Source organism: Gopherus evgoodei, chromosome 2 (assembly GCF_007399415.2).
Source record: "Gopherus evgoodei ecotype Sinaloan lineage chromosome 2, rGopEvg1_v1.p, whole genome shotgun sequence".
In the NCBI taxonomy this organism is placed as follows: Eukaryota; Metazoa; Chordata; order Testudines; family Testudinidae; genus Gopherus; species Gopherus evgoodei.
Genome location: NC_044323.1, coordinates 250,466,000 through 250,487,381, shown reverse-complemented (window position 1 = coordinate 250,487,381; position 21,382 = coordinate 250,466,000). Strand labels below are relative to the sequence as shown.

The 21,382-nt window shown below is 42.5% G+C and overlaps 1 protein-coding gene across 6 annotated transcripts in view; it reads right to left on the bottom strand.

Annotated features, from left to right (window-relative positions):
* LOC115646941 (Y+L amino acid transporter 2-like) overlaps window positions 1–13,651 on the bottom strand; it is a 35,979-nt gene extending 22,328 nt beyond the window's left edge. For 2 of the 6 annotated variants that reach the window (XM_030553410.1, XM_030553414.1), the window contains exons 1-3: window positions 12,550–12,634; window positions 6,392–6,587; window positions 5,024–5,531 (exon numbers count right to left, since the gene is read on the bottom strand). In XM_030553410.1, coding sequence (XP_030409270.1) covers window positions 5,024–5,531; window positions 6,392–6,427 — 544 coding nt within the window. In that variant the 5' untranslated portion in view covers window positions 6,428–6,587; window positions 12,550–12,634. Of the gene's footprint in view, window positions 1–1,118; window positions 1,358–5,023; window positions 5,532–6,391; window positions 6,588–12,308; window positions 12,527–12,549; window positions 12,637–13,353 lie in introns of those variants that run through there. The other 4 variants (XM_030553413.1, XM_030553411.1, XM_030553412.1 and 1 more) reach the window with 4 other exon arrangements.
* Window positions 13,652–21,382: the final 7,731 nt, after the last annotated feature.

The window sequence follows — 21,382 nt, the reverse complement described above, 5'->3', positions numbered from 1 at the left end:
TTTACTTTATTTGATTTCAGTGGGGCTACTCACATGAAGCAGGCAGGATTCTTATTATTATTTATTTGGATTACTGTAGTGCCTAAACTCCATGATGGAGATTAAGGCTCCATTGTGTTAGGCTCTGAGACAGTCCCTGCCTCAAAGACTTTGCAGTCTAAATACACAAAGAATGCAAGAAAGGAATCTACAATTCAGATCAGAAGAACTGAAATTATGTTGCTTTTCCATGGTTACACAGGAAAGTCTGTAGCAGCATTGGGATTTGAATCCACATTACCTGAGTCCCTTCCCTAATCACAAGTCCAATTTTCTTCTCTTGGGCCCTCACTTTGTATTTCTTTGTTGCTAGCCAGTAGAGCTGGTTTGAACATTTTCAGCCAAATAGACTGTTTTGTCAAAGCCAAAACATTCCTGGGTCCAGGTTGAGGCTGAGCAAAGAGAGACTCTGTAGCCTGTTGGTTAGGGTATTAGCCTCGAAAGACTGGGGTTTAAGTCTTTACCTGTTTGGAGTGATCTGGGATGAAAAACTCTGCTCTAAACAGTGAGTTTGGTCTCCCAGAACAGGCCTTAACCACCAGCCTACACGTGTAGGTTTTTGTGAAAACATTCAGAAGGTTTTGTTTTCATTCCAATGTAGAACAAAAACAAATTTTTCAAATCTCAAATCTTGCCTGGAAATGGAACTGCCCTCCTGTCAGCTCTACTAGCCAGTGCCTAGGAATTCCAGATGCAGAGTGAATGTGCACACACTTCTTTGGGAAACGTCCCCTTGTCCTGCCTTATTCAGCCCTGACAATCTTTCTTCCAACGCTCCAGCTTGACCTCAACACTATGGCCAACCTACCATCTGGGGCAATGATCTAGGAAGGAGGCAGGGATGAGACACACACTATTTATGAGGTAGGAGGGTGGATGTGCAGTTGCCTATTAGGTCACCCATTTAGCTCATCTACTCAGTGCTCGTCAATGCAGCATTTTCCATTGCAATATGTTCTCCAATTCTTTGCTTGAGACATTTAAAATTAGATGAACAATGGGACTTTGCTCACTTCCTTTGAGGGAGACTTTCATAATATTACAGATCACACTTTTAGGATGCTTTTCCTAAAGCTCACCTTACATTTACAGAGAGAAGAAAAAAGAAACTACAACACAGAAATGCTTCTCCTTTGGGGTCAGATTCTATACTGAAACATTTGTGCAAACATGTGGACTGCGCGGGGAGTGTCTGAAGTTGCAAGTCAGCAAAGCATTTGGCCCTTAGAACTTCAGACTGGATCTCAGGAAGGAGCAACCTGCTGTAGCAATATCCAAAGATCATTTAGAAGCTATTAGCAGCCATGTCCTATTAGAAACTTAGTAACTTACTCCCGTCTCAGAACAAGGAACAGTGTGTGACTCCTTGTGAAACTGGTCTATTCCTGGTCTATTCCTGTCCCTGACCCAATGTAAAGTCACTTTATTGCTAAACTGGATCTCCACTGAGCCCTGTGCTGTTGGAAATAGCCATTCAGTTTAGTCAGAGAAGTTAAAACCTAATGAGGTGACAGAATAGTTTAATCAGTTGCCACATGTCAGCAGCACTAGAAGCTCAGGTAGTGGAAGGGCACTCTGCCATCATATCCTACCCCAGTCTCCAAGAGAACACACAGACATAGAGGAGGCGACACTGTACAACTCAGCACTGCAAAATGGAGATAAGTAGGGGATGTGGGCACATAGCATGAATCAGCAAAGTTAGAGACCAGCAGCAGGGCTAACTGACTCTTCCCTCAACTCAACAGCAGCTGGCTATGAGGTGTAGAGTATTCTGGAGCACTGGCTAGGGACAAGGATTCCTTTTTCTGTAGCCTTTAGTAGGCCTTTTTTGACACAATTTTCTCTCAGAAAATTTCTCTCATTTGGGCTTTGCTCCAGGGTTTTACCGTTTCATCCACGCCTCACTTTTCTTTAGTTTTAAATGGGGAGAAAAGCTATTACAGCAATTTAAATTATATTGTAACTTAAAAATTATTCTTTACAATGTGAAAATAGTATCCAATATATAAATACTCCAATCCTGTGAACACATACATACGCTTACCTTTATTACTGTGAGTAGTCCCGTTGATTTCAGTGGGACTACTGTGCCCTTTGAGGCTTGATACACCATGGCATTTCTCTTTTATATACCACTGTGATGCCAATGAAATCAGTGGTGTTACACATTGGCACACAACTGGAGTAATGCAGTGGTAACAGGCTCTTGGTCTAAAAAATATTAGATTTTACAGTGAATTGTTCTAAGACAAACACCTTTTTAATGTCAGAGTAGGGTCTAATTTGAAACATATCTATCTGAGTGATTTTATAAAGCCCACTCTATTAACAAATGTGATGTGCACATTAAAATAGGATTCCATTTTCTACAATCTAAAATCACCATCTAGGCACTGGTAACGTACAATATTCCTTATTCCTAGAAGGGAACATTTGCTTTGACAGATTTTGTAGCTAAGACCATGACAATGCCAAGCGTCAAATTATATATTTTAACTGCCAAACCAAACATCTCTCTCAGCTGTCCCATATTTTAGATCCAAATCTAACACTTCCCCACCTTACATTCTCCCTCTTTTTATGTCTGTAAAAGAGTGGAATCAGGAACTCTCTTGATAAGGGTATGAAAATTTTCATAGTAAGGAACTGAACCCCCAAAGTTTTGCTATTTTAAAAAAATAAATTTCTCATTTCGAACTGATCCAATGTTGAATGAAGTGAATGGATGAATTCCCATTGACTTCAATGGGCATTGCAATGGGGCCTTATTTTCTGGGACATAATTGAAATTCCAGGATCCTATATTTGCATATGGACAGATTAAATGCTGTGAAAGCCACCTACTCTAACACATCTGTATTGGGAAAGATCTAGAAAATAAATGTTATTCCTTTACTATCTCCCTTTGTTTCAGCAGAGAAAGCAATTAGAGAGCAGGGGTGGGCAAACTTATTGCCCTGAGGGTCACATTGGGTTTCTGAAATTGTATAGAGGGCTGGTTAGTGGAGGCTGTGCCTCCCCATACCTCCAGGTGTGGGCCAGCTCCCACCCCTTATCAGAGCCCCCCCATTTTCTTGCCCCAACGCCCCCTCTGGGACTCCTGCCCCCTCCAGCCCCCTTGTTCCCTGATCACCACACTCCCTGACCACCACTCCGAACTCCACTGCCCTCTATCCAGCCTTCCCCCGTCTCCCTGCCCCCTTACTGTGCTGCCTGGAGCACTGGTGGCTGGTGGTGCTACAGCTGTGCGGCTCAGAGCACCAGGACACGCAGTTGCGCTGCCCGGCTGGAGCCAGCCACACCACTATGCAGCACAGAGCACCAGGTCAGGCTGTGACTCTGCAGCCCTGCTGCCCAGAGCATTGTGCCAGCAGCAGAGTGAGCTGAGGCTGCGGGGGAGGGGCTAGCCTCCCGGACCAGGAGCCAGGCAGGAGAGTCCCATGGGCCACAATTTGCCCACCTCTGAATTAGAGCACTCTCATTCTTTTAATATTTTCTAGCACTTAGAGGCAGAGTTGTAGATTTATATGAATGTAATTGCCCAAAAAGGAGGCTGCTGTAGGTGAAAAATTGTAGCTTTTGGAGTTAGCTCAAGTGAATAAAGAGTCTTTTCCCCCCACTTGAAATTATTTGACCACTGAAAAATATTCAAGTTAGGATTGTTGATGTATCCTTTCACTTTAAGGATCTTTATTTCATTTTAAAACCATGCAGATTGTGGGATAGCAGCACATTGTAACTAACGGTGTTACAAAACAGAGCAACTGATCCACATGAGGAATACAGCAAAAATCACTAAGCATTCGTTTTGGATTCTGTCTAAGAAACTGCTGTAATTAAACACCATTCCTCCCCCCACCCCTATTTAGTAGTTTATGGAACAATACCAGGTCAGGTGGGGAGAGAGAAATAGATCCCAGGTGTGTGCAAGTATGGAGATGATCAAATCACAGTTAAACTAATAAAATATATTAGAATAGATCTACTTTTTAATAAATTAGACATTTAGAATACTGAAGAATGAGGAGTGTAAATCATGGTCTCTCTTTTTCAGAAGTTTACTTCCTGCCTGCCTCAATGGGGAGTGTTAAAAGTATAAACAGAATTAATTAAAGAGGAGACATTTTCTCAGAATTCACAGGAGACACTACTCTGTTATACTCAGCACTCAACAACCACTAGCTGCGTCAGCTGTCTTTTAGGGAACGCTCTGTCTTGTTTCATGGACAATTGATCATGCTGTTGCATATGCGAAGAGCAGCACATAGATTATACACAGTTCTGTGGATGTGGGTCATAAGGTTATTACCACCATTCATCACTGTAGTATCTGGATAGCAGAGGACGGGACTCAATGCTGGTCCCTTCCAGTTCTATGTACCTACATTTACCTTTCAGGCTTCCACCTAAAATCCATAGCAATAGCAAAGTCCCTAGTGGACTTCATGGAGTGTCCGGCACTTCTACCTTTTGGGGGTCAAAACTCTGCTTGAGGCAGAGCTTTTGCTTTTGCTTTTATTTTTTTTAATTTTATTATTTTTTTGCTAGGTTGGGAGGGGTTAAGGAAGAATGTCAGTATTTCACCAGTTTTCACTTACAAGCAGTTACTGATTAATCTGAGGATATGTGAATATTTAAAAGCCCATTGAAGCCAAAGGGAATTTTCCCATGGACTTCAATGCAGGCTTTGGGTCAGTCTCTTGATCCATAGCAAAATGTTTTCTTTTCTATCACCAATCATAGCGCCTCTCAGCCAAAATGTTGGAAACCCTTCCTCCCTTCCCTCCCCCCCCAACTCCCACTACCAACCCCTCCTCCCACAAAAATTCAATCCGGAAGAGAGAGAATACATTCTTGTGAATTTGTCCTAGGTAAAAAATTGTTATTTTCACAGAAAATTAAGGGGGAGGGTAAACTGACAAGGCTTTTATGAGTACCTGCATTAAATTAATTCATTTCTACCAATCAGAACTTTACTTACAGATGCAAGCAGCTGCAATCAACCTGACTGCTTCGTATGGTGGCTCACAGGATGGAAAAATTGGTTGAACAATATAATTAGCAAATGTAATTGCTATTACAGCCTGAGTTGTTGGTTCAATAATTAGCAAGGAAGACCACAGTCTGATAAAGGCTATGAATTCACCAAAAGCTTCTAGTATATAGGCATAGCTAGCTCCTGATTTAACAATGGATGTTCCCAGTTCAGCATAACACAGAGCTCCAAACAACGAAAAGATCCCGCCAAGAGCCCAAATGAATAGCGAGAGTCCATAAGAGGCACTATACATCAAAACACCTTTGGGTGACACAAATATCCCAGAACCAATCATGTTCCCTACTATTAAAGAAACACCATTAAGCAAAGTAATTTCTTGTTTCATCTTCATTTTTTCTTGCACATTTTCAGCCATTTTGTCCGTTTCATGTACTCCATTCTTGGATGAGTTTTTTTTATTACAGCATATGATCCGGGAGCCTGACATTACCTGAAAATGAGTAATGAGAAAGAGACAATTTTTTAATGGACATCACATATGTGATTAACTCTGTGATTAACTGGATTAACAGAATCCGCCATCATGATTAGTACTTGTTGGTAGGGCCTTATTGATAGGCTAATTTTGATTAAAAAACAAAATCTACCTTATCGGTAGGACTCCTACAATTACAAAACTGTGAAATTTCATATTCTGTTTCTCTTCCCTCAGCAACACAGTGCCACTTCAATGAACTATTTACTATCCCTAAAGTTTGTCCATTTGAGTACTAGAAATAAAAAGGGAAAAGTTAGAATGAATTGACTTTGTTGGGCCAATCTGTGAACTCTTAACCTATTACCAAAAACAAGTTCCAAATAGGAGTTTTGCACAGCATAATATGATAAAATGACCAGAGCTTATGATTGTTATAGGAAAATGCAGAGCACCTGGCTTTTTTGAAAGTGCCACCACCGAGATTTAATTATGTACATAAGAGTTATGCTGCTTAAGACTGTGTCAATGTCTATTGACTTTAAGTTGACAAATATAGGTGGAGAAGGTAGCTCTGCCTATGTCGAATATGCCTAAACACTTTCTGTTATAAGATCCTATCATCAGTTGCCTATAATTTTGTCAAACTCCAACCATTTGGGCTAAAATTTTCCATCTCAGGTGCCTGACTCACTCTGATTTTTTTATATATATAGTTTCAGCTGAAAAGTACAATTGTTTCTCAGAATGAAATTAGGAAACAAAACAAACCATTGTGAGACCCTCATTAAAATAAAATCTTACAACCGCTTTGTTGAGATGCTTTAGCACCTCTATGAAGAAAAGTGGGGCTTGAAATTTTGCAGGGGCATTACCATGGTATCAAAAAATGTGGCTTTTGCCAGTCCCATGAAAACTTGGTCCAGTCATAAGCTTCCAAAAAACTGCACTTTGTAAAGACTTCTTAGCATTTGATAACAAAATTCTACAAAACTTCATCTTTGCTAAGCTTGCTCCAGCTCTGGGATGAGTAGCTCTGTTTATCCTTGTGAGCTGAATGAAGCAGAGGTCCTGTGAACAAAATAATCCATGATCATTTAATTAAAGACTATCATAGAAACATAGAACTGGAAGGGACCTCGAGAGGTCATCTAGTCCAGTCTCCTGCACTCAAGGCAGGACTAAGTATTATCTAGGCCACCCCTGACAGGTGTTTGTCCAACCAGCTCTTAAAAATCCCCAATGAGGGGATTCCACTAGCTCCCTAGGCAATTTATTCCAGTGGTTAACCACCCTCACAGGAAGTTTTTCCTAACGTCCAACCTAAACCGCCCTTGCTGTCATTTAAGCCCATTGCATTTTGTCCTATGCTCAGAGGTTAAGAAGAACAATTTTTCTCCCTCCTCCTTGTAACAACCTTTTAAGTATTTGAAAACTGTTATGTCCTCCTCTCAGTTTTCTCTTCTCCAGACTAAACAAACCCAATTCTTTCAATTTTCCCTCATAGGTCATGTTTTCTAGACCTTTAATAATTTTTGTTGCTCTTCTCTGGACTTTCTCCAATTTGTCCACATCTTTCCTGAAACGTGGCTCCCAGAACTGGACACAATACTCCAGTTGAGGCCTAATCAGCAAGTAGCAGAGTGGAAGAATTACTTCTTGTGTCTTGCTTACAATACTCCTGCTAATACATCCCAGAATGATGTTCACTTTTTTTGCAACAGCATTACATTGTTGACTCATATTTAGCTTGTGATCCTCTGTGACCCCCCAGATCTCTTTCCACAGCACTCCTTCCTAGGTAGTCATTTCCCATTTTGTATGTGTGCAACTGATTGTTCCTTCCTAAGTGGAGTACTTTGCATTTGTCCTTATTGAATTCCATCCTATTTACTTCAGACCATTTCTCCAGTTTGTCCAGATCATTTTGAATTTTAATCCAATCCTCTAAAGCACTTGCAACCCCTCCCAGTTTGGTATTGTCCGCAAACTTTATAAGTGTAGTCTCTATGCCATTATCTAAATCATTGATGAAGATATTGAACAGAACCAGACCCAGAAGTGATCCCTGCAGGACCCCACTCGTTATGCCCTTCCAGCATGACTGTGATCCACTGATAACTACTTTCTGGGAACAATTTTCCAATCAGTTATGCACCCACCTTATAGTAGCTCCATCTAGATTGTATTTCCCTAGTTTGTTTATGAGAAGGCAATACGAGACATTATCAAAAGCCTTACTAAAGTCAAGATATATCATCATCTACTGCTTCCCCCCACCCATAAGGCTTGTTAACCTGTCAGAAAAAGCTGTCAGGTTGGTTTGACACTATTTGTTCTTGACAAATCCATGCTAACTGTTATTTATCACCTTATTATCTTCTAGGTGTTTGCAAATTGATTGCTTAATTATTTGCTTCATTATCTTTCCAGGTACAGAAGTTAAGCTGTCTGGTCTGTAATTCCCCAGGTTGTCCTTATTTTCCTTTTTATAGATGGGCAGTATAATTGCCTTTTTCCAGTCTTCTGGAATGTCTCTTGTCTTCCATTACTTTTCAAAGATAATTGCTAATGGCTTAGATATCTTCTCAGTCAGCTTTTTGAGTATTCTAGGATGAATTTAATCAGGCCCTGGTGATTTGAAGACATCTAACTTGTTAAAATAATTTTTGACTTGTTCTTTCCCTATCTTAGACTCTGATCCTACTTCATTTTCACTGGCATTCACTATGTTAGATGTCCACCGCCATCAACCTTCTTGGTGAAAACCAAAACAAATATGTCATTAAGCACCTCTGCCATTTCCACATTTTCTGTTATTGTCTTTCCCCCCGTCTTGAGTAACGGGCCTACTCTGTCCTTGGCCTTCCTCTTGCTTCTAATGTATTTGTAGAATGTTTCTTGTTTCTTTTTATCTCCCTAGCTAGTTTGATATAATTTTGTGCCTTGGCTTTTCTAATTTTGTCCTTACATACTTGTGATATTTGTTTATATTCAACCTTTGTAATTTGATTGAGTTTCCACTTTTTGTAGGACTCTTTTTTGAGTTTTAGATCATTGAAGATCTCCTGGTTAAGCCAGGGTGGTCTCTTGCCATACTTCCTATCTTTCCTACACAAGGCTCTTGTGCCCTTAATAACGTCCCTTGAAAAACTGCCAACTGTCTTCAGTTGTTTTTCCCTTTAGACTTGCTTCCCATGGGATTTTACCTACCAACTCCCTGAGTTTGGTAAAGTCTGCCTTCTTGAAATTCATTGCCTTTATTGTGCTGTTCTCCCTCCTACCATTCCTTAGAATCATAAACTCTACCATTTCATGATCACTTTCACCCAGGTTGCCTTCCACTTTCAAATTCTCAGTCAGTTCTTCCCTATTTGTCAAAATCAAATCTAGAACAGCATCTCTTCTAGTACCTTTCTCCACCTTCTGAAATAAAAAATAGTCTCCAATATATTCCAAGAACTTGTTGGATAATCTGTGCCCTGCTGTGTTATTTTCCTAACAGATGTCTGGGTAATTGAAGTCCCTCATCACCACTAAGTCCTGTGCTTTGGATGATTTTGTTAGTTGTTTAAAAAAAGCCTCATGTTATACATGCACAAAAGCACCAAATTGAGGTTGCACAGGCAGCCTTAATTCTGGCATCTCCTAACATTTGAATGCTTGACATTGCAAACAATGTTCTTTTACTATAGCTTTTATGGATGTTCTATTTATATTAGGTGTATCAAGGGCTAAATATGCATGCCTTCACTGTCTTTACCCTTCTTGCCATGCCTGGTATAATTTGTTCCAGGACATTTCAGTCTGGGATGGGCCAGTTTTCATCTTTGACCAGGTGTGAATGATTCCCCCTTGTCAAGGTTGCTTCCCCACTATGAACTTTAGGGTACAGATGTGGAGACCTGCATGGACACTTCTAAGCTTAATTACTAGCTTAGATCTGATACACTGCCACCATCCAGAATTCCAGTGTTTGGAGCACTCTCTGTCCCTCCCAAAACTTTCCCCTCCCTGGGTTGCCTTGAGGGACTTCACCATTTCCCTGGCAAACACAGATCCAAATCCCTTGGATCTTCAAACAAGGAGAAATTAACCATCCCCTCCTCCTTTCCCCCCATCAATCCCTGGTGAGTCCAGATCCAATCTCCTTGGATCTTAAAACAAGGAAAAATCAATCAGGTTCTTAAAAAGAAAGGTTTTAATTAAAGAAAGAAAAGTAAAAATCATCTTTGCAAAATCAGGTTGGAAAATACTTTACAGGGTAATCAGATTCATATAGCCCAGAGGAACCCCCTCTAGCCTTAGCTTCAAAGTTACAGCAAACAGAGGTAAAATCCTCTGAGCAAAAAAGGAGCATTTACAAGTTGAGAAAACAAAAATAAGACTAATGCGCCTTGCCTGGCTATTACTTACAAGTTTGAAACATGAGAGACTGATTCAGAAAGATTTGGAGAGCCTGGATTGATGTCTGGTCCCTCTTAGTTCCAAGAGCGAACAACCCCCAAAACAAAGAGCACAAACAAAAGATTCCCTCCATCAAGATTTGAAAGTATCTTGTCCCCCTATTGGTCCTCTGGTCAGGTGTCAGCCAGGTTTACTGAGCTTCTTAACCCTTTACAGGTAAAAGAGATATTAACCCTTAACTATCTGTTTATGACACCCCTCATCTCTAAATGCTGGACATCCCAATGCTAGGATTATCATCCTACTGACTCTCTCTGCAGTGCAATCCAGGAAGTGTAAATCCAGCTCCAGGAGAAATACCCATGCTAGCTTTGATTGAGCTAGAGATCTAAAAATAGCTATGTAGCCTGTGACAGACTCAGACCAGTGGGGTACAGGAGTGCGGTCGAGGGCAAATATACTGGTCACGGGATGAGTAGTTTTCTGTTCCCTGAGTGACCAGAGCAGGGGCTGCACTAGAGTAATCAGGAACCTGCTAGAACCAATTAAGGCAGACAGGCTGTTTAGAACACCTGCAGTCAATCAAGGCAGGCTAATCAGGGCACCTGGGTTTAAAAAGGAGCTCACTTCAGTTTGTGGCGTGCACGTCAGGAGCTGGGAGCAAGAGGCGCAAGGAGCTGAGAGTAAAAGGGTGTGCTGCTGGAGGACTGAGGAGTACAAGCATTATCAGACACCAGGAGGAAGGTCTTGTAGGGAGGATAAAGAAGGTGTTTGGAACAGGCCACGGGGAAGTAGCCCAGAGAGTTGCAGCTGTCATGCAGCTGTTACAGGAGGCACTATAGACAGCTGCAATCCACAGGGCCGTGGGCTGCAACCGGGAGTAGAGAGTGGGCCCAGGTTCCCCCCAAACCTCCCAACTCCTGATCAGACACAGGAGGAGTTGACCCAGACTGTGAGTTACACCAGAGGGGAAGATCACCAAGGTGCGCAAATCTGCCAGTAAGCGCAGGACCCACCAACGTTGGGAAGGAACTTTGTCACAAGCCACAGCTGCACGGGTGGTGGAATGGACTAGCCTGAGTACAATGCCATCTGAAACCCTAGATATACACTTGAAGCAGTCCTCACAGCTATTTTTAATGTATTAGCTTGATCACAGCTAGTACAGCCATGTGTACTTGAGCTGGAAATTACACCTCCAACTCCAGTGTAGAGATACCCATTGTTGTCTGAGCTAGCTCAATCCAAGGTCTCGCAGGTATGTCTACATGTGATGCAGTCATCTCTCTCATTGTAGTGTAGATTTACCCTATATAACAACAATAAATTATAACTTGCATCATGGAGACATATTCAACAAGTGCCAAGTGATCGGCAATGCTCAGCCAGGGGTTTAAAAGGTGTGAACTTTTCTACTAGGTGATAGTCATTCAGCCTGGAATTATCAAAGGACCTTGAAAGTTTGGTTCAATGGGAATTACTTGCCTAACTCCTTAGGTACCTTTGAAATCCCCAGCGTTTAATGCAGACAATACTAAATAAAGATTAAGGTGCTGAGTACTTCCTATGAGGTGCTGAGAACTCCCAGCTCCTATTGATTTCAGTGGAAATTGAGAGCACTGAGCACCTTGGAAAGTCAAACCTTAATAAAGATGAAATACAGATGAAATGCATCAAATATGCATCAGTTTTATTCTTGTATTTCAGGCGATTTTGGGGGACAATCTCTTAATTGGGATGATCAGCTGCCCACCATCAGAGAGTCCCAGATCAGAGACCTCTGCTATGTCATCATCACTGAATCTAGTGCACATGAACTAGGCTGTAGAATCAAGGTAAACAAGTGCTTTCCAGTTTCACACATAAAGTGAGTGATATCAAAGAAAAAATGCCATTTAAGAATGAAATCTATTTTCACAGTTCCACTGTGATTATCAGTAACAAATGCAAGTTTAAAAAGCTGTTTTAAAGGCTATAATCCATCACATTGTATTCTTAAAGCAAACAGAACAGTAACAGCATATTAACAGCAGAGATAATGATTGAAAAAATAGCAACGCATCTTTAAGGCACACACATTGATATGAATATGCTTGGTTGGATGTGCAAAGAACAGATGAGCCGAGAGTCACCGCTGTACCTTAGGAAATCCTGCTGTGTGGCTCAAACTTCAGAACACTGACACTGAACATGAGCTACAGCAGATTCTAAATAGAGCACTTATGGCATGATCATGCCACTGAACACATTCCAGTGCAAGAACGGGCCAGGCGAACAAAACAAGATTATACATTGTGAAGAAGCAACAGCAACAAAAACACTTTGCTGTGAAGCAAAACTTTATCTTCTATGATGGGAATACATAATTATTCAATAGGAACTTACCAGCTCCACAGATTGTTGTTCTCACTTTTACGTTCTTAAAAATATGCAGCAAAATAATACCTAGTAATTGTCCTGCTTGGTTACTATGCTCAAAGTGTTTGTGGGTTCTTATATTACAGACACACTCAATCCCACAGTTTATCGTTACCACCATAAGCATGTCATTATGGACAAAATAAAGGGAGAAGCTACTGTACTCTGATTTTAAGAGTGGTATTAAAAAGAGAAAGTAGAAGCTTACCAGTTGACGCTGCTTCCTTTAGGGGAAAGGCTGCTGTAACTTAAGCAACAGAACAGTGACTCTAACTTCCTTCTGTGTCTAAATAAGAAAGCAGCTGATTCACTAGGAGTGGAAAGTGATATGGATATAAGGGGTTCAATTTAGCTTTGCTGTCAGCTGCTATTTTTAGTAGGAATATTAAAACCAGCAGCAGCTACCAAAAAAGAAGATCTAGGGCTTCTATGAAACAGGGTGTCTCCAAACAACCCAAGTGAACCAGAAGAGACAGTGTAAAAGTCAGAGGCCCTATTACAATATCTTAGAAAGGCATGTTTATCAAGACCAACGGAAGTTTATTTACTTCAACGCATTTATCCACAGCCACTGTCGAACTCAAGGATAGTGTCCCAAGTGATAAGTTAACATTTTCAAAACGAATGGAATCTCTCGTTTACTGCAATGATCATAAAGTGAGCTTTTTGACAATGTGATGGTGGAAGAAGTCTGTTTTCAGGAAAGTGCGTGGAAGAGCTGGGCACAAATCTCTGTTTACTGTGCAGAAGGTAAGGGAGAGAGGAGGTTGTCTGCTAATTTCCCAAACACTTTATTAACTAAAACAAGACAGCTGGCTAAATGAAAACAATAGATCTCACTTTACACCAAGTATATTTTCTGAAAATTATCTCTCTAGTCCACCCAAGAATTTACAACACAGTTATTCATTACGGGACAAGCACGCTGGCAATCTGTGTAAATCTTATTTCAATTGAATGTGCTTTTGTTTCAACTAAGATTTAAAAATAAGTAAAGCAAAGGAGGACTTACCAAGGTGCTTGAATTTGTCTTCTGAAATTATATAGTACCCTCTTTATAAAGTACTCTTGGAATACAAAGTCCAGGATGAAGCAAGGTACAGTATTAAGCCAAAAAGGCCAAACAAGGAAATAATCTCTGGAGAGCAGAATAATAAGTTAATGAATGCAAGAACACTAACTTAGAACCCTTGTTTTCCATGATCTGCTGGTGAACTGAGAGGCCAGTGTGAGTATAAGAGCTTACACGCAGAAATCAAAGGGCATCTAGAAAGAGCTGATCAAGCAGGTCAAGAGTGTTTGGCCACTGGACTGTGTCAAGACATCTGACAATGGGAATTAATAGGAAAGCAACTAGTAAAAAGATAAAAATATGTTTAATTAATGTGGCTGTGTCTCCCATTCCTCCACTGATCCCAGCCCTAAGGAAGCAAGTGGCAACATAGTATTAAAATTGCTAAAATTAATTGCAAAACAAAAAGCATTTAGAACAGATTTGTGCTGTTCGTTACTTTTCAAATACAAGCTTGTAAAAAAAATTTATTACATATTGGGGCATGTTTCTTTAAAAAAAAAGGACAATACAGGTCTGAGAAAGTCTATACTTAATGTAATATAGTAATGGCTGTGCTTTTTTAAAAGCAGTATTAAAGGAAACAAGACTATGCGAGGCATTTTAATGAAACACTCAAGCTATTTTTGCCCATGGACGGCAGGTATTTATTCATTAAGTTTTCTAAGTTTAGTTAGGAATGTATATGTTGAATACTTGGATTGTACAACGTTCATTAGCTGGCTGCATCTCTTTAGAGTTACACAAATCTGCGATTAGGTAAATTATAATATATCAAGAGGCTTCTTGGCAACAAAATTGTTTTGAAGACATGTTACTCTGTTTAAAAGTATGATAGGCCCTGCCTCGCATGCCTCAATAAGGCAAAACTCTGTTATATTTAGGGTATATCTACACTGCAGATAAACACCTGAAATTGGCCCACGTCAGGCTGTGGGCCTGTAAAATTGCAGTGTAACCTTTTGGGTTCGGGCTGGAGCCTGAGCTCTGGTACCGTGCAATGGGAGAGAATCCCAGAGCCTGGACTCCAGACATATCCTTACAGTCATTTAAAGGCCTTTCCATGCTGCTACACTCAGTAGTACAAGTGTAAATGGGCCTAAGTGTACCTGAGAAACAGGCCCCCAATCTTGATTTAAAGAATGATTAACTATTCCTTTTATTAAAAAAAATTGTGCCTAATTTCCACTTTGAATTTGTCTAACTTTAGCTTGCAGCCACTGGATCTTGTTATGCCTTTGTCTGCCAGGTTAAAGAGCCCTCTATTATCAGATTCTTATTCCTGTGTAGGTATTTTTTGTATATTTATCTGGAAAATATTAAATGGTCATACCATAGCATGAGCCAAATATCCATAGCATGAGCCAAATTCTGCCCTCCATTTTGACTCAGTAAAAATGTCTTTTATATTACTTTTAGAACATTCCAGCCCAAACAGTGGTCGAAATTTCACAAATATCTACAAGGAAAAGTGCTTTGGTCAACATGAAGAGAAAACAAAATCAAACAATAAAGAATATAAGATAAGCACATTTCCCTTGTATTTGCAACCAGCAATAATCCAGCAAGTTCACTCAAATGCACAGCTGATGATCACACTAATATCAGAGGAGTTTATGATACTGCATTAGTACCTCAAAATCTTAAGCAATTGTTCACAGTTTGGCAAAGAACAAGAATCCATTTATAATTCATTTCAAAAAAGGGGGAGAGGATTTATTTTATGTTGTGTTTAGTTCATACTCGTTTTCTGTATGTTGTTCCTTTGATCCCAATCCCACTGAATCGACAATATCTCATAGCAAGCACCCACAGACATCAATAGAAGTTTATTTTAGTTAGTTACCAGAGATTTCAGACCTTCATTCAGGAAAGTCACCGAATGTTATCTGGTACTATCTGGTGCTAGAACATTACGATTGCACACTCCAAGGAAGAAGAGTAGAGGAGGGGGAATAAAATCTTAATACTTCATCCAGGTTATTCAGGATTTTTAATTAAGAGCCAGAAGAAATATAAGACACTAAATGTCCAAGCTAAAAACCTGCTATACAAATTATTCTCCAAGGTATTTTCAAAATATATAACAAAAAGGTAACCCTTCACCCATCTTACATTATTCTGTGCTGGCTTTGTTACACAGGCTCAAAAATACATGAGCAATATTATTTTTTAAAATGTTACATTTTCAAGACAGCTGTGACTCAAGAACCTCTTTGTTGCAACTGGCAGAGAGCACAGAGGTGCATAGAGTTTTACAGGAATCCCCTGGACTGGATGTATGCATAATAATTCACTAAAGGATGAGGTCTCTACCAAGAGCCAGTATCCCATCATAATCACTGCAAAATCTATGTACGCATAATATTTAAGAAGTTACGTGTCTATACTGAAAATTATGTTCTTAAGGCAAGTAACCAGAAGGTGACATATCTTGGACAGGTGCCTTTCAAGCAGGAGGTAATAGAAGTTTATTGCTCCGTCATGTGGGCATTGTCTGACTCAGCAGATACCTGTTTGTATAGTGAGCCAAATACTAATAAAGTGTTTGTGAAATCTTCAAGAGAGGAAATTTACAAGAACAAACAAACAATAGGAGGGGATCCTGCCTTTAAAGTAAAGACAATGGATTGTTGGGGTATATCTGGGGATTCATGCTCCTCCCCCTAGCTCCTTCACTGAGGCTTTATGTCTTATGAATGGAGAGTCACTGCCAAGCTTGGCTGTCAAACATTGGAGGGACTTTGGGTGAACATTGCTCTATTAAAAAATGAAAGTATCTAGTTAAATAAGTTTATGTTCTAGAATGCATCTTGTGATTTTATTTTATATGTAACTATTTGTTTACAATACTTCTACTTGACATCACTTGAACCTCTGTACTTTAAGGAAACTTGCAATTGTTTCACTATAAACCAGGGATGGGCAAACTTTTTGGCCTGAGGGCCTCATCTGGATGGGAAAATTGTATGCAGGGCCATGAATGTAGGGCTGGGGCAGAGGATTGGGGTGTGAGAGGGAGTGTGGGTATGGTAGGGGGTGCAGTGTGCAGGAAGGGACTCAGGGCAAGGGGCTGGGGTGCAGAAGCAGTGTGGGGTGCATCCAGGGGCTCAGGGCAGGGGGTTGGGATGCAGAGTGAGGGAGGGGGCTCAGGGCAGGGGGTTGGGGTGCAACAGGGGACTCAAGGCAGGAGGTTGGGGACTCAGGGAAGGGGGTTGGGATGCAGGGCCCAGGAGGGGTTTGGGGTGTGTGTTCTGCACTGGCACCTCTTACCTCGAGTGGCTCCAGGGTGGCAGCGGCATGCAGCAGGGCAAAGGCAGGCTCCCTGCTTGCCCTGGCCCTGTGCCGCTCCCGGAAGTGGCCAGCATGATGGCAATGGCTCCTGAGAGTGGGGTGGGGTGGGGTGGAACAGGTGGCTCCACTGCATGCTGCCCTCGACTGCGGGTCCCACCCCCAAAGCTCCCATTGGCCACGATTCCACATTTCCAGCCAAGGGGAGCATGCCTATTGCTAACTCATAGAGAGAGCAGGACCTGTATAGGCCTAAATGGGAGTGCTTGTGCTGCCTGTGACCAGTGGTTTTTGGGGAGCTGACCTCTGGCAGGCACAGACAAGACTTCCTCCAAGGACAGGTGGTAATGAGTGCCTCACAGCTCTGGATACCCCAGGAAGTGTCGCAACAGCATCTTAATACACGTCTACCCTGGTGGCAGTGTACAGAGTACAAGCACTGCTCACCCAGCTAGTGTGGGTATAAACAACAGGTAGATGGCGAAGTCCAGCTTAAGTGAGTTGAGTAGAACAGAGTGCCCTACATTTCTGACTGTCCAAGCTATGGCTCTGTACAGCCCAAGCAGTACCTCCCAGGTCAACACTACTGTTTTTAGTAGTGTAGCATCAGGCTGCCTCCCCACTAACAGAGCCTCTCTCTGACCTGGTCTACACTACGTGTTTAAACCAATTTTAGCAGCGTTAAACCGATTTAACGCTGCACTCGTCTACACAACGAGGCCCTTTATATCGATATAAAGGGCTCTTTAAACTGGTTTCTGTACTCCTCCCCGACGAGCGGAGTAGCGCTGAAATCGGTATTACCATATTGGATTAGGGTTAGTATGGCCGCAAATCGACGGTATTGGCCTCCGGGCAGTATCCCACAGTGCACCACTGTGACGGCTCTGGACAGCAATCTGAACTGGGATGCAGTGGCCGGGTAGACAGGAAAAGCCCTGCGAACTTTTGAATTTCATTTCCTGCTTGCCTAGCGTGGAGCTCCGATCAGCATGGGTGGTGATGCAGTCCCAAATCCAAAAAGAGCTCCAGCATGGACCATACAGGAGATACTGGATCTGATCGCTGTATGGGGAGACAAATCTGTTCTATCAGAGCTCCGTTACAGAAGACGAAATGAAAAAGCATTTGAAAAAAATCTCCAGGCTATGATACAGAGTCCACAGCACAGTGCTGCGTGACAAGCATAACGGAAAGCCAAAGAGTCAAACGGACACTCATGGACGGAGGGGGTACTGAGGACTCCAGCTATCCCACAGTCCCCAGCAGTCTCCAAAAAGTATTTGCATTCTTGGCTGAGCTCCCAATGCCCGTAGGGTCAAACACATTGTCCAGGGTGGTTCAGGGTATAGCTCGTTAATTTACCCTCCTCCCCTTCCATGAAAGAAGAGGGAAAAAAATCGTTTCTTGACTTTTTTCAATGTCACCCTATGTCTACTGCATTCTTCTGGTAGACGCGATGCTGCGACAGTGAACAGCAGTATCCTCTCCTCTCCCCTCCCCGGTGGCAGACGGTACAATATCACTGCTATCTGTCGTCATCATCATCCCATGAATGCTCCTGGCTGGCCTCAGGTGAGGTTGGCCGGGGGCGCCTGGGTAAAAATAGGAATGACTCCCAGTCATTCCTAGTAGATGATACAGAACGGCTGGTAACCATCTTCATCATAGCAACTGGGGACTGAGCTGCACCATCCCCTCCCTTTCATGTGTAAAGAAAAGATTCTGTACTGACTGGACTATCATAGCAGCGGGATGCTGAGCTCCTCTCCCCTCCACTGTTTAATGTCCTGCCTGGACTATCATAGCAGCTGCAGGCTGCCTCTCCCTCATTTTATCTCAGTAACAAGTCAGTGTTTCTTATTCCTGCATTCTTTATTACTTCATCACACAAATGGTGGGACACTGCAGCGGTTGCCCAGGAGGGTTGGGGGAGCAGGGAAGCAACGAGTGGGGTTGTTGCAGGGGCATCCCCTAGAAGGGCATGCAGCTCATCATTTCTGCGGGATTTGACACGGAGTGGCTGTGCTCTCTTGTTCTCTGGTACACTGGTTCTCTAGTGCACTTGCACCATATTGTAGGCAGGACTGACTCTATTTTTAGATAACATAAAGGAGGGCTTCACTCAGGGAGTCATTCCCATTTTTGTCTTTGCGCCCCTGGCCGACCTCAGCCAGGGGCACCCATGACAGCAGCAGACAGTACAGAACGACTGATAACCATCATATCATCGCCAATTTATAATGGCATAGCAGACGATACAGAACAACTGATAACCGTCTCTGCTGTCTTGCAAAGGCAAATGAATGCTGCTGTGTAGGGCTGCAGTACCGCCTCTGTTAGCAACATCCAGTAGACATATGGTGACAGTAAAAAAAAGCTGAATGGGCTCCATGGTTGCCGTGCTATGGCGTCTGCCAGAGCAATCCAGGGAAAAAGGGTGTGAAATGATTGTCTGCCGTTGCTTTCACGGAGGAAGGAATGAGTGATGACATTTATCCGGAATCACCCACGACACTGTTTTTGCACCATCATGCGTTGGGGTCTCAACCCAGAATTCCAATGGGCGAGGGAGACCGCAGGAACTATGGGATAGCTACGGGATACCTACCCACAGTGCAATGCTCCAGAAATTGACGCTAGCCCCAGACCATGGACTCACACCACCGAATTAATGTGCTTAGTGTGGCTGCGTGCACTCGACTTTATACACTCTGTTTTACAAAACCGGTTTGTGTAAAATCGGAATAATCCCGTAGTGTAGACATACCCTCTGCTGCAGGGAAAGGCCCTAGCAGGAGAGGAGGCAGCAAGGAAAGACTCCAGCAACATGGAGCTGCTGAAGCCTTTCCCTGCTCCTGGAGTTTTTCACTGCCATGTGTAGCTACACCCCACAGTGCCAAGTGTGCATGCAGCCTGCCTTTCACTGCAGCATTTAGCACAGCATAAGTGTGGCACTGTAAGGGGAGAATTTCTGTATTTCTGTTCTGGCTGTTAATACCCACATCCCATTTTGAATCCCTGACAAGAACAACTAGGAATCCATCTTGGCTGCCTTTCTTCCCCCTCCTTAGGGACAGTTTCCCACCCTTTCATGTGACGTGATCTGCCCAGTAAAAGCAGGGCATATAAGGGCTAGCACATCTGAGGGAGGGTGCTGCCCATCTGAGTGGCAAAGTGCTGTACTGAGATGTGTATGCCAGAGCACCACGCCTTAGGGTTGTGGGAGGGTTTAACACACTTGCACTTGAGGGTGAGCTGCCAGCTGCCACCTTCTCATCCGGATCTTACTTGCACCCATGATGCTGCAGGGAAGAAGGAAGAAGAATCACCAGCATTAAGCAGAGTTACCACCTACCTGTTGCCTGAGGTGCACTTCTTACCCTGCCGAGTCACCTGGTTAGTCCCGGACCCGATTTGCGCTGTGAGGAGGCTCCAGACAAGCTGCAAGATAGGGTAGAGACCTTTTAAGTCCTCCATAGCCCTTACCTGGGACCCGTCCTGGGGATGGAGTAAACCCTTTTGGTCACAGTCAGTACAGTTATAATGTCACCTTTGCCTATTTAATTTACTTACCTGTGTGGAGAATCCTTTATACTATATCCAGTTTACTTACTTGGTTGAACTGTTGTTAGTCTAATAAACCTACCGCAGCTTTTCTCCTGCACTTCCTTGTTAGTTTTTATTTTGGGCAATCTTAAACCCCGATGATAGAGGTGGGTAGGGTGACAAATCTCTCGACTGGTCTCCAACCATTCTAAATCCAGTCAACAGCATATCCTTAATGTTCTCTCATTTTCAATATGCTGAGCAATAGGTGATGCCAGCTGAGAGCTCCTGCCATAGTTGCGGGACTAGCTGCACCTCTGTTCCCTCTCTGAGGGCACCCCCTCATGTGTCATGCCTTGGGCCTTTACCTCTCCTGGGGCTCACAATCCTGCCACACTCTGTGCAGCCCCTGGCCTACTGTACCCTGTGTATCAGTCATGCTTACTTAGTAGGTCCAACTGAGTTCAGCACCTGCAATTCTTCCCTTTGGGAGTCCGTGACCAGTGGTATCCTGTGACAAAACAGCCTTCTTCAAACCAAAGTATTCTTTATTTTCACAGTTGGAAAAACCATTTAGAGAAAAAAAGGACTTCCACACCACACAGAGTTTACACATCTATCTTACCATTAAGGAATGGTAAGTCTTTGAGTAACCTAGACAGGACAGACTTCCTCAGACCCCTCACAATGAGTACCTCTATCTCAGACTCATTCCTCCAAACAACTGCCCTAACCTTGAGAGGGGTTTCTTTTTACATCTGACAGTTCTCTGCCCATGCTGTTTCCTGTCCTGGCATTGTCTCTTAACAATTCTCAAGTATCTGTGGAGAAATGGCTTATCTTGAGCCAGTCTTTCCCCCTTCCTGCTTGTTCTTCCTTATAGGCCCTATTGAACCAAATCAATATATTCAGACAATAAACATACCAATAACCAGGTCAACATACAGTATTCACACATTTTTTACAGAGCACCTCTAATTCCATCACAGCTATGGATTTGGTTTATGAGAAAAATCTATTTTACAAACCTCAGTTAAAATTATCATTATTTGCAGAGGTTGTGGCAGTACCACCCTTGTGCTAGATGCTTTCCAAACTCCTCGGAGCTTTCCCCACAGCCCTCTGTTCT